The 15,711-nt window shown below is 45.2% G+C and overlaps 1 protein-coding gene across 1 annotated transcript in view; it reads right to left on the reverse strand.

Annotated features, from left to right (window-relative positions):
• The window catches only part of LOC139057235 (rho guanine nucleotide exchange factor 17-like), a 215,275-nt gene that overhangs the window by 16,555 nt on the left and 183,009 nt on the right, over positions 1–15,711 (reverse strand). The window contains exons 16-21 of the mRNA XM_070535096.1: positions 12,804–12,935; positions 10,350–10,402; positions 9,394–9,502; positions 9,125–9,211; positions 8,977–9,044; positions 6,262–6,410 (exon numbers count right to left, since the gene is read on the reverse strand). Of these exons, the coding sequence (XP_070391197.1) occupies positions 6,262–6,410; positions 8,977–9,044; positions 9,125–9,211; positions 9,394–9,502; positions 10,350–10,402; positions 12,804–12,935 (598 nt within the window). The remainder of the gene's footprint in view (positions 1–6,261; positions 6,411–8,976; positions 9,045–9,124; positions 9,212–9,393; positions 9,503–10,349; positions 10,403–12,803; positions 12,936–15,711) is intronic.

A 15,711-nucleotide genomic window follows, 5' to 3' on the forward strand; every position in this document is an offset into this window, starting at 1 on the left:
GCGGTTCTCCTCGGCCAAGGCTTTCACAGCGGCGTAATGTAATTGGTTCGGCCGATGGGTTTGACACGCACATCAGAGAGGCGCCAGTTTTGAACTCGAGGATGGCGAACGGCAGTGGTAGTGAACGGCGGCGAACTAAATGTTCAGACGGAGCGAAGAGTGCTGTTCCGTCATCTACAGAGTCACAAGAGATACTGACAAGGGCGGAAGACCAGGCAGGTATAACGGTGTCTTCAGCAAAGGCGATTTTGTGACAAGGGTCCCTCTGCTCAGTGATAATATTGCCCGAAAACTGAAACTGCTCGATTTCGGCGCGGGCGCAGTCAATGATCGCATGATGTGTGGAGAGAAAGTCCCAACCTAATATGACATCGTGTGAACAAGATGGCAACACGATGAATTCTATTATATAGAGGACCTCCTGAATGACGACACCAGCAGTGCAGGCGCCAGATGGCTCGACGTGCTGCGCGTTGACAGTTCGAAGAGACAGTCCAGAAAGCGGCGTCATCACTTTTCCTATCTTGCGGCAAATACGGGCATCTATCGCTGAAAGTGCAGCGCCGGTGTCGACAAGTGCTAGCGTCAATGTTCCTTCTATTGCGACTTCAATAACATTTTTCGGGGAAGTGTGAGCCCTTATACATTACGCAGACACCACAGCTCCCGCCTCCTGAACTGCGATATTTAGTTTTCCTGGCGCAGAGGGCTCTGCCGACGGTGCATGGGGGAAAGGGAGCGGCGGCGAGGAGAAGGTGAACGGCGACCGGAGAATGCGGTCTTGATGACAGGAGATTCAAAGGTGTCAGAATAGTTGCGGCATTGTTGGAAACGTGGTGCATATGGACGCACATTGTTGGAGATGTTCGGTGTAAGCATGCGACAGTGATGTGCTACGTGTCCAGCACGGCCACAATAAAAACAAATTGGAGGATTGTCTTCCATGCACCAATGATCTTGTGGTCGTGCATACTGCACCAGTGGCTGGACTGGAGCGGGTACAGGTGGGCGCAAAGGCGGGCGAAGGGGACCGTAGGTCTGTGGTACAGGCCTCGAAGCGACTTTGGCGTACGTCAGGGGAGCGGCTACCGGAGCCTGCTGGAGAGAAGGTGGAATGTCGTCGGCTACCTGCTCCTTGATGACAGATTGGAGAGCGTGAGCCAACGGAGAATTCGACTGGCCGTGTGTAAGGGGAATCAGAGAAAGCTGACGAGCCACCTCTTCACGGACGAACTCCTTGATCTGCAGCAGCAGCGACGTGTTATCCGGGGAAACAGCCAAGCTCGACGTTGAAGTCGTCTGAGAAGGAGATTGGCGGGTGGCTGTGCGCCGTTTGCGGAGTTCATCGAAGCTTTGGCAGAGACTGACGAGTTCAGAGACTGTCGCCGGATTTTTCGCCAACAGCATCTGGAAGGCGTCGCCTTCAATGCCTTTTAAGATATGGCGGATCTTCTCGGCATCAGCCATTGTGACGTTGACGCAGTTGCAGAGGTCGACAACATCTTCTATATAACTAGTAAATGTCTCCCCGCACTGTTGCGCACGACTGCGCAAACGTTGCTTGGCGCGAAGCTTGCGAACAGAGGGGCGCCCGAATACTTCCGTCACGTTAGTTTTGAAGGCTGTCCACGTCGTGAGATCACACTCATGGTTGCGGTGCCACACGCTGGCGACACCGCTCAAATAAAACGATGTGTAATTAAGTTTTTTGGTGTCGTCCCAGTGGTTGTGGATGCTCACCCGGTCGTAGTCAGCGAGCCAGTCTTCTACGTCATGGTCTTCGGTACCGCTGAAGATGGGTGGGTCGCGTTGACGCAACGGGCCGGGGCAGACCACGGTAGTCACCGGGGCAGCAGGTTGTGGTTGCGGTGGTCCTTCTTCCGGCATAATAAAGACAGGCTGCAGTGTCCGGTTGCGAAGTTCCAGAATTCCTGTTGTACCCAGCACCTCCACCAATTGTAAAGGGGGTTTATTCGGGTCCTAGAGAAGCAGCGACCAACGCGGCAGCAGCAGCTAGGGCGCATCCAGTGAACGAACTGGGTATGAGCCACACGATGGCGACGGGGCTTTTTAGCCTGCCGATCTTCTTTGTCACAACTCAATTACGTTGTGTCGGGTACCTATCTTAAAGGGACACTAAAGGCAAAACACTACATCAGTTTAGACAGATAAAGCATCCTTTGAAAACTCTGTAGTCAGTAGTTCTGAAAAAAAAAGGTTGATTATTAGAAGAGAAAATGAAGGCCAAAGTTTCAGTTTTTGAATTTTGCGCCGAATCCCCAACGTCGGTACGTCACTGTGATATCACGGATTTCAAAGTGCATTTTCATATTTAGGCCAAATTGGCTCAGTAAAAGTTCCCGAAACGTGCCATGTGATACCTTTGGCTCGTTTAGAACAAAATTTAGTCTATCTTCACCACTAAGGAATTAACTATAGGGCCAAGAAGATGCTGTCAAATTCCATAATGTCACAGCGAGCTGGTGCGGGAACTTCAAGGAGGCGTGGACACCCGTCTTTTCTTATTGCACTTTTTCTGGTGTACCAAGCATCGTATCGTGGTAAGAGTGGTGTGTTTATATTACAGTACAGTGATTTGCTGATATAAAAGAAATCACTTTTCTCTTTAGTGTCCTTTAAACTTTTGCCGTCACAGGGCTGGCCTGGCACCCTCCCCTCTGTGTCCAATCTATGGAGAAGATGCGAACTATGACAACCTTTTATTATTCTGTCACTGTTTTTCTTCTTTGAGGGAACAAATTATAGAATCATGATTTAGACAACCTCGTTTAATTTTTTTACAGTCTTTCTCAACATAGGAGAAATTTAAACAATATTTTTCATCATTGTAGAGTGGCAATACTCCCAGTGGCACATATCTAGTTACTCAAGTTGGCATCAAAGATGCTCATTGAAGAGCAGCACACAGCTACTGGCACATACCCAGTATAACAACTGAGGTTAAGTCCACGAACACCATGTGTAAGTCAGTAAGCAAAAGGCCTGAGAACCATTTGGACTGATGGCAGGAACCCAAGAAGGCATCTTCCTTTTTTTTGTTGTTCTTCTTCTGACCTCACAGCATGAGGCACGAGACACAAGCGGCAGAGCACACCTTATATAAAAGGTGGCCAAGGAGGATGACAATGGCTGCTAGAGGGCTACCCTCCATTTAGGAGCAGCGGTCCCCAAGAAACAGCCTTTCATGCCTGGCGATAGGGTGGATCTGTCATTTCAGCGGTTGTAGAATCATTCAAAGTGGATGACGATGATGAGGTCGCTGGGTAAGCTGGTTTGACCTTGTCTATTGAGATGACTTTTGAGAAAATAGCAGGCACAAATGATTGCTATGCTGCTCAGGGGGAAATACTAGCCACTAAGAGGTCATCAAGGTATGCAAAGACAAAGGGGAGGCCCTGGGTGACCTTGTTGATGAACCTTTGGAACATCTGAGCAGCGTTTCCCAGCCCGAATGCCATGCAGATGCACTCGAAAAGCCCAAATGGTGTCACAATTGCAGGCTTTGGGATGTCCGCTGGCTCAACAGGGATTTGATTGTAGGCCTTCACTAAATCTATCTTGCTGAATATTACCTTTCCAGCTAAATTGGCTGCAAAGTCATGATAGTGAGGGAGTGGATAACGATCAGGGACGGTGCATGCGTTGAGTGCACAGTAGTCACCACATGGACACCAATCCCCTAGGCCATGCTTTGGTACCATGTGGAGAGCTGAAGACCGACTGCTCGTTGAAGGATGCATGATACCCAGTTACAGCATGTGGAAGAATTCTCTCCTTGCCGTGGCAAGGCAGTCACCAGTGAGGCGTTTGGGTCGGCAGAACACTGGGGGCCCTGTCATGACAACATGATGTGCGACGTTGTGACGTACTGGCAGCTCAAGATTGGAAGGTTTCACAATGGCTGGGAAGTCTAACAGAATTGAGGCGAACGCAGATGATGGTATCTGGGGTACTGTTTTAGTGTTTGATGTCACAGGCACGAGGATGCCTTGTATAGACTTCCTAGTCAACTTGTCCACGAGGCAATGATTGCGGAGGTCAACACTGACGGAAAAGTAGGCCAGAAAATTTACACTTAATATGGCCACGTGCATGTCTGCAACAATAAGCACCCATCGGAAGGTGCGTCAGAGACCCAAATCTGTGGTAAGAGAGCACTGGCCATATGTGTTGACAGAAGAGCTGTTGGCTGATGAAGGGGTGTGGTTCTTTTTGGCACGCTGCCGGTATAGTTGCGCTACAGGAACAACACTGACCTCTGCACCTGCGTCCACGAGAAATCGTTGTCCGGCAAGCCTGTCAGTGACACAGAACAGGCGGCTTGTCATACGGCGAGAGTCCCCAGCCGCCATCGGTGACTCTGCGGCATCTTTCCCTGCCAGCTGCACGGGAAATGGCACTTTCACGCGCTGGCACCGAATTTGTTGTAATACCAGCAGCATGCGCCATGACGAGGAGCAGAACAGCAGCTGGACCAAGAAGGAAATCTGGGACCGCAATCGTGGTCGCGCTGATGATGGTGAGGTGATGACCGTAGTGCAGTAATGGTCCCAGCAAATTTGCCAATCTTTTGCTCAGACAAGACTGCCGATCTTCGAGGTGCGACAGCAGAATGATCGTTGTTGCCACATTACCTCTTGTTGAATAGTCAGCAATGCGGTCAGCCAGCGCTGCAAGATTGTTGAGGGACATTTCTTCTTGAGTGGTAGCCAAGGAGATCACCAGATCCTCCAGCATGCACTGAAGGAACAGTTCACGCTGCAGCGAGTTGTTTGCGTCGAGCCTGCAGTCACTGAGGAGCCGGTGCATACGACGTAGAAGTTCTGACGGTTGACAGTCACTGAACTCTGCTTCGTTGAGAAGCTGCGAGAGGTGTCTGCGCACAGACACAGAATTGCGATGCAGCACCATCATTTTGAAGTGGTCATAGGGGTTGGTGTCACAGGGTGCATCCACAACATCTTCAAACTCCTCAACGAACTCTGTAGGGACTGCCGAGAAAGTATGGAGGAATCTCACACACTGCAAGGTAATGCACCAAAGGTCGAAGATGGCCTCCACCTGGTGCAAGATTTTGTGGTGGTTGAATCTGCACCATGGCAAGGCCCTCTGCGCTGGTCATCGGTCTCTCGTTCATGGCCTCGTCCATGGCATCGTGCTCGCTGTACAATTTTAAATTAAATTATGGGGTTTTACGTGCCAAAACCACTTTCTGTTTATGAGGCACGCCGTAGTGGGGGACTCCGGAAATTTCAACCACCTGGGGTTCTTTAACGTGCACCTAAATCTAAGTACACGGGTGTTTTTGCATTTCGCCCCCATCGAAATGCAGCCGCCGTGGCCGGGATTCGATCCTGCGACCTCGTGCTCAGCAGCCCAACACCATAGCCACTGAGCAACCACAGCGGGTCTCGCTGTACAATCACCAATCAATTCGAGTCACCATGTTATAGGGACCGAGGTTAGGTCCACTACAACCACGTGCAAGTCAGCAAATGAAAGGGCTGAGAACTTTTCAGACCGATGACAGGAGCCAAAGAAGCTCTCTTTTTTTAATTATTATTCTTCTGACCTCGCAGCTCACAGCACGGGGCACGAGACACACATGCCGGAACACTCCATATGTAAAAGGTGGCCAAGGAGGATGACGATTGCTGCTAGACCCAGTAACCCAAGTTGGCATCAGAGAGGTTCGTTGAATACCAGCACAAACTGAATGGCCCATACCCAGTTCTTCAAGTCAACGCCAAAGATTTTCTTCATACAGCAGTTCCTACCCGGTACTGCATCTACTGTGACCCATGTCGGCATGAAATAGGTTTGTGGAAGAGCGGCACATATATACACATCACTACATACTTATTGACCCAGGTTTCTTCAACAGTTGATTTCGAACCCTGTTCCTTCGGCACAGCAGCCCAGTACACTACCCATTAGACCATGAACTACCCAGTGACCCGGCAAGGTGGGGAGAAATGGATGGATACAAACATAGATACTAACATAGATACCAACATAGATACTAACATAGACACAAACATACATGGATACTTAGCCCTCAGAGAGTGCGTGAAGTACCCTAGAGATGCTGATGCATTAAAATTGCAGTTTGTATTAAGGTTGTTTTCCCTTAACTTGTGCATCCTAGGAACTTTGCAAATCGTAAGTGGCATGGACTCCACATGTCTTCTGTGAGAATAATGGAACTGTTGAAATGCATTTGATGCCATTTCTACATACCTCTACTTCTAAGGATGCAGTGCTGAGAACCTTGATGTAGTTTTGGCAGCCGCACCATAACTTCCCAGCAACAGCCAGCATTCGCAGCACTGGGGCCACACTGCTTCCCACTTGCACTTTGCGAGCATCATTCGTGTTCCACCCACCTCCTGGAAAGTGCCATTAGAGTTCATGAGAGTGGCTTGTTGGGCTATTTGGTACATGGTTATGCTATAAGAATGCCAGCAAACGATTTTTCCCTTTTTCTAGTTTGCTGGCATTCTCCTAGCATTGCCATTATAGTAACTGCCAAAGCTGTTTTTGCATAGCAATGTGTACTGTTGGCTAAAAAAATGTAATGTAATTAAGTTGCATGCTATACCTGTAGCAGTGGACGATGTGTAGGCTGTGGCTACAGTGATTGGTACAAGCCATGTTGCATGCTACAAACTAAAGTGGACTCCACTTAACATGTAGGCATACATGAAGTGATTGAAGATCTGTCTATCTAAATGGTAGTTAAGCTTAACAGAAGTCTACAACTTTATGGGTAATGAAGTGCCCTCACTCTAGATCTTGTAAAAAAAAATCCAGCTTAACAGAATTTTAAAGGGCAACCGCCATACAGTAGCAATACAGCCAACAAGATGGCATCTCATTGCAGTCATATAGGTGGTATGGCTAAAAGCAGTGATTGCACCATTTTGCCCATTTTTATGCTCTTCCCAGAAGTTTCCAGAATAAAGAAGTCACAAAAAGAAAAAAAAAAGAAAGCTGCATTTCTAGTAGCACAAGCCTGCATTACAGCATATAAGAGTATGCTATCCACTTGAAGAGATTTCACAATACTAAACGGCATACACAAGTTTAATACTAAGCTGCACAACCATTCTTTCTTTGCTAATTGCATGTCCTAAATTTTTACCAGCAGCTGTGCAAACCCATAAGCTGCTTACAACTCGTAAAAGTGCAGTTGCAACACTTGGTTGTAACAGACACAAAAGCTACTGGTGAAGATACCGACATTTATTACAAGAGAAAAGACACAGATTAGCCCATAGTAGCCACATGCAGGGGCACCAGTAGGACAGGCCTAGCCTCCAGTTAGGCCACCCTCCCTTCGAACAACTTTTAGCACTTTAACCAGCAAGCATGAGCTCCATATTACTAGCTGCAATGTTACCACAGGTTTTGAAATAAGATGATTCCAATGTACAGTCGACTCTTGTTGCAACAGACCCTGATAATCCGATAAAAACGTTTGTTTTATCTAAAGTCCATAATATCTGCAACGCCTTACTTCCGAAACTTTCGTCGCAATGTCTAGCAACATTATTTCAATGCATGAGTGACGAATGTCAAAAGCAAAAAACGAATAAAAAGGTCACAGTTTCGCCCGAGAGGTGAATCATAGATTGCGATAGCAAATAAAGCAAAGAAGTGACATTCGTGCTGTCTCTCGCTTCAACGCTAACTAAACGTCGAAAACCCAGAGCATACGAAGCTGCCGGCACCAGGCGCACTTTGACCACATTGCAGACCACTTTGAAGATGAGGCTCACGCTGGCGCGCAGTTTGTTCACAGCACAGATCGCTTTCAAGATACAGCGGCCGCATGGGCACGCACTTTGTGCACATCGCAGATCACTTTCGATATACGGCGGCCGCACTGTAAGCAGCAGCTGCAGGAGTCGAACCCCCCTCCTGTGTCTCGTGCGCGATAGAAGACTGCGCATTTCTGCCCCGCATTCCTCCCTCACGCACACGCGCAATATTGAGCCGCAATCGATGGCCGACTCTCACAAGTCAGTTGTCAGCCCTATCTACACGGCAAAAATATGTGTTACACACACAATCTTGAAAAAAATTGCTGCTGATTTCTTCCGCTGTAGGCAATAGCCTTGTAACCAGTAGTGCGGTTAACCACACTACTGTAGTGCGGTAGTGTAATCAGTAGTAGTAGTAATGCAACTTCGTTGCATTAATAAAATAGGTAGAACAAAAAAAAATAAGGTTGAAATATGGTCTGTTATATCTGAAAGTATGATGTACACAAGTTCGCTGTAACGAGCGCAAATGGTATTTCATCAGAAATGAAGGGATATGAAACTCGCACTTATTATTCAGTGCTGTCAACATCACAAACCCATATGGAACATTTCTGAGTTGGTCATATTGTCTGATCTGCGAGTTTGATCTGAAAATAGGCGTTTTGATACAAATCTCTGCCTTCCTTATTGGGCATCAGGTGGCCATTGCCTGCCTTGCTTCCCTCATGTGCATATCATTCCCTTCATTCTAAAGACAAGCTATTGACACCTGTATTTGTAAATGACAACTAAATGAAAGGGACAATGAGGATACCAAATCGATTCTATGTAATAATCACCAGCACTCATTTACTAGCACTTACCACCACCAGCACTCATGCTTGCTGGCAAAATATTTTTGTGCATTTAGCTGCTTAAATTTCTGATGGCTATAAAAACGTCAAATGCTATATGGTTACATTAAACAGCTTTGTGTGCGACATCACCAGTAATGCCAGCTGCCGCTGCATAAAAGTGCTGCCCACATTACTGGCCATGCATTCACACATTGGCAGTTGAAGCTTTGTGTGTAATGCAGTTATTGTAACACATGCTGATTTAGCTACACGCTTGTCAATACACTGTTGTATATCCCTTCTTCGCACATGCAGTACTCCTTCCGAGATGAGTAACGGTGCCGCCTTACCAGGCTCTCTTCTGTAGATTGCAATTTCCCCACTTGACAATGATACAAATACACGGTTGTCAAGGTATCTGCAAAATAATGACATACTGTGAGGCATCACACCTTTCTTTCCTCTTGAGAACATAAATAGAGTTCCAAAGAAACATACATGATGCAATGAACTGCTGCCGAGTGCTGCACCTTCATCTTGTTCTTCTTTATCCTGATATTATCATTACAATTATAGACGTGGATGCTGCAAGAAAAAAAAGTTGTTAAGCACAAGACTTCAGATAAAGAGCTGCCAGAACAGTACTGGAGAATTAAAATCTGACAGCATGCAGAATGTCAATGAGACACAGCCACACTAGATATCTTATGCCGCTATATTACCATGCCTGGATCTGTGCTAGATATAACAATATAAGCACATCTTACCAGCCATCTTCAGTTCCTAACCACATGGTAGGAAAGTGATTGTCAGTTTCTTCAGCTTCTTCCTTTGGCACTTTAGAGCTTTCCTGTGGCTTTGTTTGATGTTCTTCTTCTAAAAAAAACACACAAATAAAGGGTCAGCAAGCCTGAAGTGCTAAAATACAGTCAGCTTCCCTATTATTCAAGCTCAACCTAATGAAACATTTTGCAGCAGAAGAACATGATGACAATTAACATATTGAATGAATGTCTTGAAGGGGCAGCGCAAGACAACAAAGACAGAAACCAGAAAACGCACAGGACAGCACTGAACTCACCACTAACTTTAATAGAAGGCATAACAAAGTTAAGTATCGCAACCTATACCCAAGTGCTCTCCCATCGATAGCGTCATTATCAGTGCATAGGCAAACAGCAAAAACCTGTAATCTATTGCTATACTATGAAACGGTCTAAAAATTCAAATTCACTGTCATGCAAATTTAATGAAGGCCTAATTACACAGCCTGATTCTTTTTTCCTGATATGGTAGGCCTCAATAATCTATCTCGTAGTCTGATTGCTATGTGCATAAAGAACTGTGGTGCCTTCGTAGATTGGAGCACACCCATGCTCAGAGCAATGCCGCGTGACATGTGAGTAGGCATTACCCACTAGCGAGTGCCTATGCTCTGACAAGCTAATGTTCAGGCATCGACCTGTTTGGGTGATATAGACGTGACCACACCAAAACGGAATAACTCACAACTAATACAGTTAGTTGTGAGTTGTGTTCAACCAGTACCAACTTGCCCAAATGTTGATTCTTGTACAATATCATTAAATGCACACTTCAGAAATAGAAGCAGTTCAATAAAAGCAGTACTGTGTGCTTTTAGTAAGTAGAAGCAGTTAAATCTTTGTACTTCAAGCCTTAATAAAAGTAATACTTATTGCAGCATGAAAGCACTGCTTTGTACCTTGAGATTCACTGTTTGCCTCTTCTTCCTCCTCTTCATCTTCACTAGATTCACTGAAAGTTGTAAGAAGCAGGTATTACACCTTGCAATACTGACAGACAATATTTAAGGCTTCACACCAAGTTGGAAACACACAGAATGTTAAACATAACTTGATAAGGAAGGAAAAACTACAATCAAATGGATGTTTCAGTCGCTATACGGGTACCTTGTTGACAAATAAAACAAGTTTCCCAAGAATTCATATAAATCCTTGTAATGAATCACTTGTACACTCCCTTTAAAATGAACAAGGGTCCCCATGGGAGCCAGATCTGTTTTTATTTTTTATTCGATTTTTTATTTTGGTGTGTTCACCATCATACATTTTTGACATCTTGGCATGTACAGCCCGAGCTAAAGGTTCTTCCATCAAAATTTCCGACTTTACCAACTATGTTACAGAGAATGCCCCTGATAAGTTTTTCACAGGACTACAGTAAAAGAGCAGTCCAGAAGACTATTACAGAGGATTATGACATAGAGGGATCTAAGGACCTTGCTACCAGTGATGTTATAATCAGGGAAACGTAACAGCGATGAATTGTTAGGAAAGTTACACTGTACACAATATGCCAGTAGGAAGGAGAACACCATATTTATGTTTTAAGCCATTGGTTTTCTATGTTCCAATATAATAAATGTTTAATGAGAGGTATTCTTCAACATGACAGCTATATAGCCAACAACAATAAGTGAGATTCTGATCTATACATTTGCAGGATTCACTATTTGACTACAGATTAGATGATCTCCTTCATATGGATGTACACGGTAGTCCTTTATGAAAGAGAACACACAAGTGCGTGGCCCATGCTCTGCAGCACGGAGAAGCACGTCCACTTGTGGCATAATCTATTAGCGGCCAGAATAGCCAGGCATGGCTGATAGGCAAGCACATGCTAGAATTAGCTGGACATCCCTCCTTATGAATTTTGTGCAAAGATCGGGGCCTGCAGCGCAGCATCTGCTGTTACAAAACCGCACTCAGTACGCAAGCACACGAAAAACATGGAAGTTCCAACATATGCCAGGTAGTCATTAGGTACTCCCAGCATATATTAATGTGTAAACATCCTATTTCCCTCAGAACTCTATCCCCCTATCCATCTGTCTGTAACATGTGAAATGATACACTGCATGTATAGGTATACATGAGGATCTATAGAAATATATATGAGAATGCCTTATGATTATGTCTGCCTACTCAGATTTATGATTATGACTGCATATAGCGAACACTGAAGATGTATAGGAGTAATTAAGGTTAATAATGACTAATATGATTAATTAAGTGAAAATTAGATAAGTGTGAGGAATATTAATTGAGAGTAATTAAGAATAGTAAGGCCAATTAAAATAACTTATGCTAGGTTATTAGGTTATATTTAGTTATTAGTGTCAACCAAGAGTAACTAAGGTTAAATCGACGGAGTCTAATCAAGAATAATTAAGGGTACTTGAGATTAGCCCGATCTGATAAGTAATCTAAGTTACTCATACAAACATATCTGCCATGTACTTAATTAATCCTAATTGAGTAATAAGGCAGATATCATTATAAAATAATAAACCTAATAATTCCCAGACGAATTAATTAGTTTTATTTACCTAAGCCAAAGTGCATTGCTCTCTCCTAAGTTGCTCCAAATAAGGGTAGGTTTATTCATGCTATGCGGGGAAGTGGGGAACCAGAGCTCCACCTTGCAAAAAAGTACGCAGAAACTCCACTGGAGTTGTCTAAGTATGCCTAAGCCTATCCCCAAATTTCAGTTGGCCCATCCAAAAATCTTAAGTTGGCCCACCCCCAAATTTTAAGTTGACCCACCCCAAAATTTCTGTTGGCCCATTCCTTAGTTGGCCCATACTCATCCCTATGAGTATTCTCTTATCAATATTTTTTTTCAATCATTCCTTATCACCTATAAAGCAACCAATCATCTACATTTGCACTATTATAATGATTAAATGTTGTAACTTTGCAAATTATGCATTTTTGTGCAGATACAAGGCATTACACTTTTTGCGCAACGGACAGATCTTGCTAGGCTACTCACCAAAGAATGCTTACACATTAAAATACGCTGGGAGTACCTATTAATTAGCAGGCATATCTTAGCACTTCAACGTTTCCAGTGCGTTAGCATACCGAGTGCGGTTTGCTAGCAGCAGAAGCTGCACTGCAGGCCTATCCCTTGTGCATCCATCTGGCATAGGAGGGAGTCCAGCGGGCACTTGCCTATCCGCCGTGTCTGGTAATTCTGTCCACCGATAGATGACGCCACAAGCGGACGTGCTACCCCTTGCTGGCACTCTAAGCAGCCTTCGCACAGAACAGGCCACACGCTTGCGTGTTTACTTTCATAAAGGTACACCCTGTACATCAGATAAACTGCACTGGATTGATGTTCTTACCTGTCAAGCTGTATGTTGCCATTATTGTTTGGCTGGGCTGCTGTGGACTCCTGCTCGTTGCTCTCTGCGTCTGTGCTAGCAAGCGCATTAGATTCAGGTACAAGTGACTTCCTGCGTCCCGTTGACGACAGCCTACACAGAAAGCACAACCAAGATAAATCGAAAAGCTCGGCAGCTCACGAAACAAATACTACAACAGGCACTCATGCTGAAAGACAAGTCACAAAAACAGAGCTTGCTATGCTGTGCAACCATCTCCTGTGCCTTCTTGTGGCAGAGTAAGAGGCTTCATGAATTTGTGCCTTCATGAATTCATTTAGCAGCTTGCTCAATGAAAACTCACGATTATAGAACTTATTCCAAGTGAATGAGATGTGTCTTGTTTATTCTTCAATAAGAGCTGCACTTAAAGGGCCCCTGAAATGGCTTGGGCAAATTATGTAAAAATTAAAACATTAGTAAAACATTTGTGCCCCAGTTTAAGTGAAGTGTCTCGAATTAAGAGAGCTAAGGATGATTACAAGCTACCCTCCTCCCTAGCCATGCTTTTCCTCCTCAACTTGTTCGCTGAGTGATCGGGGCTAAGCTCCACCTTCACTGGCTATGGGTCTGATGTGACATTGTGTTGTCTAGTTCCAGTTGTCTTGCAGCCAGCGCGTGAAACCTCTCCAATCTCAACGCTAGCCGCCTGGCCGTCGATCCCCCCGAGAGATATCTAAGCAGAATGTGTTGCAAGCGTTCTGTCGCAGTGTTAAGCATATCCAGTATTGTTGTAACCGCAGGTGAGCTGGAAATTTTGGTGCATGGGCGGTGGTGTAAAATAAAGCCCCTTCATACTACTATCGCTGTGACGAAGGGGCTTTAGCGTAAACGTTAGCAGCCTGAGCAGCCTGGATGGTGTAGCCACCTGCTAGTGCAAAGCTTAACCTGCCAAACACAGAGCTACTATTGCTGTAACCAAGTGTAAAACATTTTTAACATTTAAAAAGGCAATGTGTTCATGATTGCGCTCCTGCCGAAAATTTGCACCAACAGCAAAGTGGAATACACTGGGTTACTGCTATAGTATTAGCTTTGTCTTTGTCTGGTTGAGCTCTGTGCCACAAGTTGGCTGTACCGTTCAGGCCGTTCATGTTTGCACCTCTGAGCACTCATCCAGTAAAACGCCCAGTTCGCTTGTGCTTGTGCTTGAGTGTAGGGATAAATTGCCACCGTGTATTCTCTTTCTGTCACTTCTTACAGCAAAGCTGTTAAGGGCTAGTTCCCCCAGGATCGTGTCCGTGGGTTAACACAAAACTATCATAATCACGATTTTTGCATGTGATGGAGGTCCATCACTGTTGCACACATTTTCTTTTTGGCTGCTTTATTAATACTCCGTGCTTGAGTACTGTGGCAGAGGCATTTAAATATGTTACGAGTTCAACACACCAGTTCCTCTCTGTTCTCTCATGTAAGCAGCAAACTGCTGACTTTTGCATAAAGCCATAGTAAGATGTAGTAGTTCTGCGGAAACCCGCAAGATGTATAGAAGTAATGAATAAAGGGAAAATCAGACATCCACCCGTTCGTAGCAATTGCGACAAAGGAAACCCATACAGGTTCCTCGAAAGAAAAGCCTCATAGTTGAAGAAAAATTCGTCCTGGTCCGGGACTCGAACCCAGAACCACCGCCTTTCCAGGGCAGCCGCTCTACCACCTGAGCTAACCAGGCGGCTAGCAGATGGCTGGGCGAAGTCGAATTTGTCGACAACACAAACCAAAGGCAAGAGTTTGACGTAGTAGTCCTGCGGAAACCCGCAAGGTGGAGAGAAGTAATGCATAAAGGGAAAATCAGATATCCACCCGTTCGTAGCAATTGCTACAAAGGAAAGCCATATGGGTTCCTCGAAAGAAAAGCCTCATAGTTGAAGAAAAATTCGTCCTGGTCAGGGACTCGAACCCGGGACCACCGCCTTTCCGGGGCAGCCGCTCTACCACCTGAGCTAACCAGGCGGCTAGCAGATGGCTGGGCAAAGTCGAATTTGTCGACAACACGAAGCAAAGGCACAAGTTTGACGTAGTAGTTCTGCGGAAACCTCCAAGGGTTTCCGCATAACTACTACGTCTGCAGAAACCCGCAATTGCTAGGAACGGTTGGATGTCTAATTTTCCCTTTATTCATTACTTCTCTCCACCTTGCGGGTTTCTGCAGAACTACTACGTCAAACTCTTGCCTTGTGTCACTTGTGTCATTCAACTGCTCAACCTTCGAGAACAATTTTAAGCATTCAACACAATTCCGAGTTGTCTGGTAAAGGTTATTCTGGGCTGCACTTCAGAGCTGTGTTTATAAAGTAAACTATGCAAGATGGTGGGACTAGTGAAGTGCACATGGCCGTTTTTGTAAAACCTGATAAAGATGTCTTTGCTGCTTATGCTAAGCTGAGCGCAGCAAAAGTGCTGCAATTTGTCGAGGAACTTCAGGTGTAAATTTATGGCGATGCTCCGACGTGTAGATAAGCCACGAGAGCTTCGCAAGTGCTGCACAGTTGCTTCTAATGGCATCTTCTAGCAAGGTGGTTGCTATTCCAAGCTTAGCTGTGATGTCATAAGATACCCAAAAGTAAGCTTGTAAAGTAAGATATTTCAGAAATATCTAGATCTGACACAGCAGGCCACTTCAGAAAAATTCCTTCACACCGCCAATAGATTGTCACGAGAATGCATACTTTCTCTGCTCAAATTCTCTGCAAGCTATAATCTCACTGTGAAGGTTTACCTGTCAGTGAAACCGATTGGAAGACTATAATGTGAAATTGTTCTAAAAGGCGACCAAAAATCATGCGTGCGAGCTCTTCTTGCAACGAAAACAGACAAAGCAAGCCAACGACACCAGCAGCAATCATCGGCTCCTTATCTACAGTGG

The sequence above is a fragment of the Dermacentor albipictus genome, chromosome 3 (genome assembly GCF_038994185.2).
Source record: "Dermacentor albipictus isolate Rhodes 1998 colony chromosome 3, USDA_Dalb.pri_finalv2, whole genome shotgun sequence".
NCBI lineage: Eukaryota > Metazoa > Arthropoda > Arachnida > Ixodida > Ixodidae > Dermacentor > Dermacentor albipictus.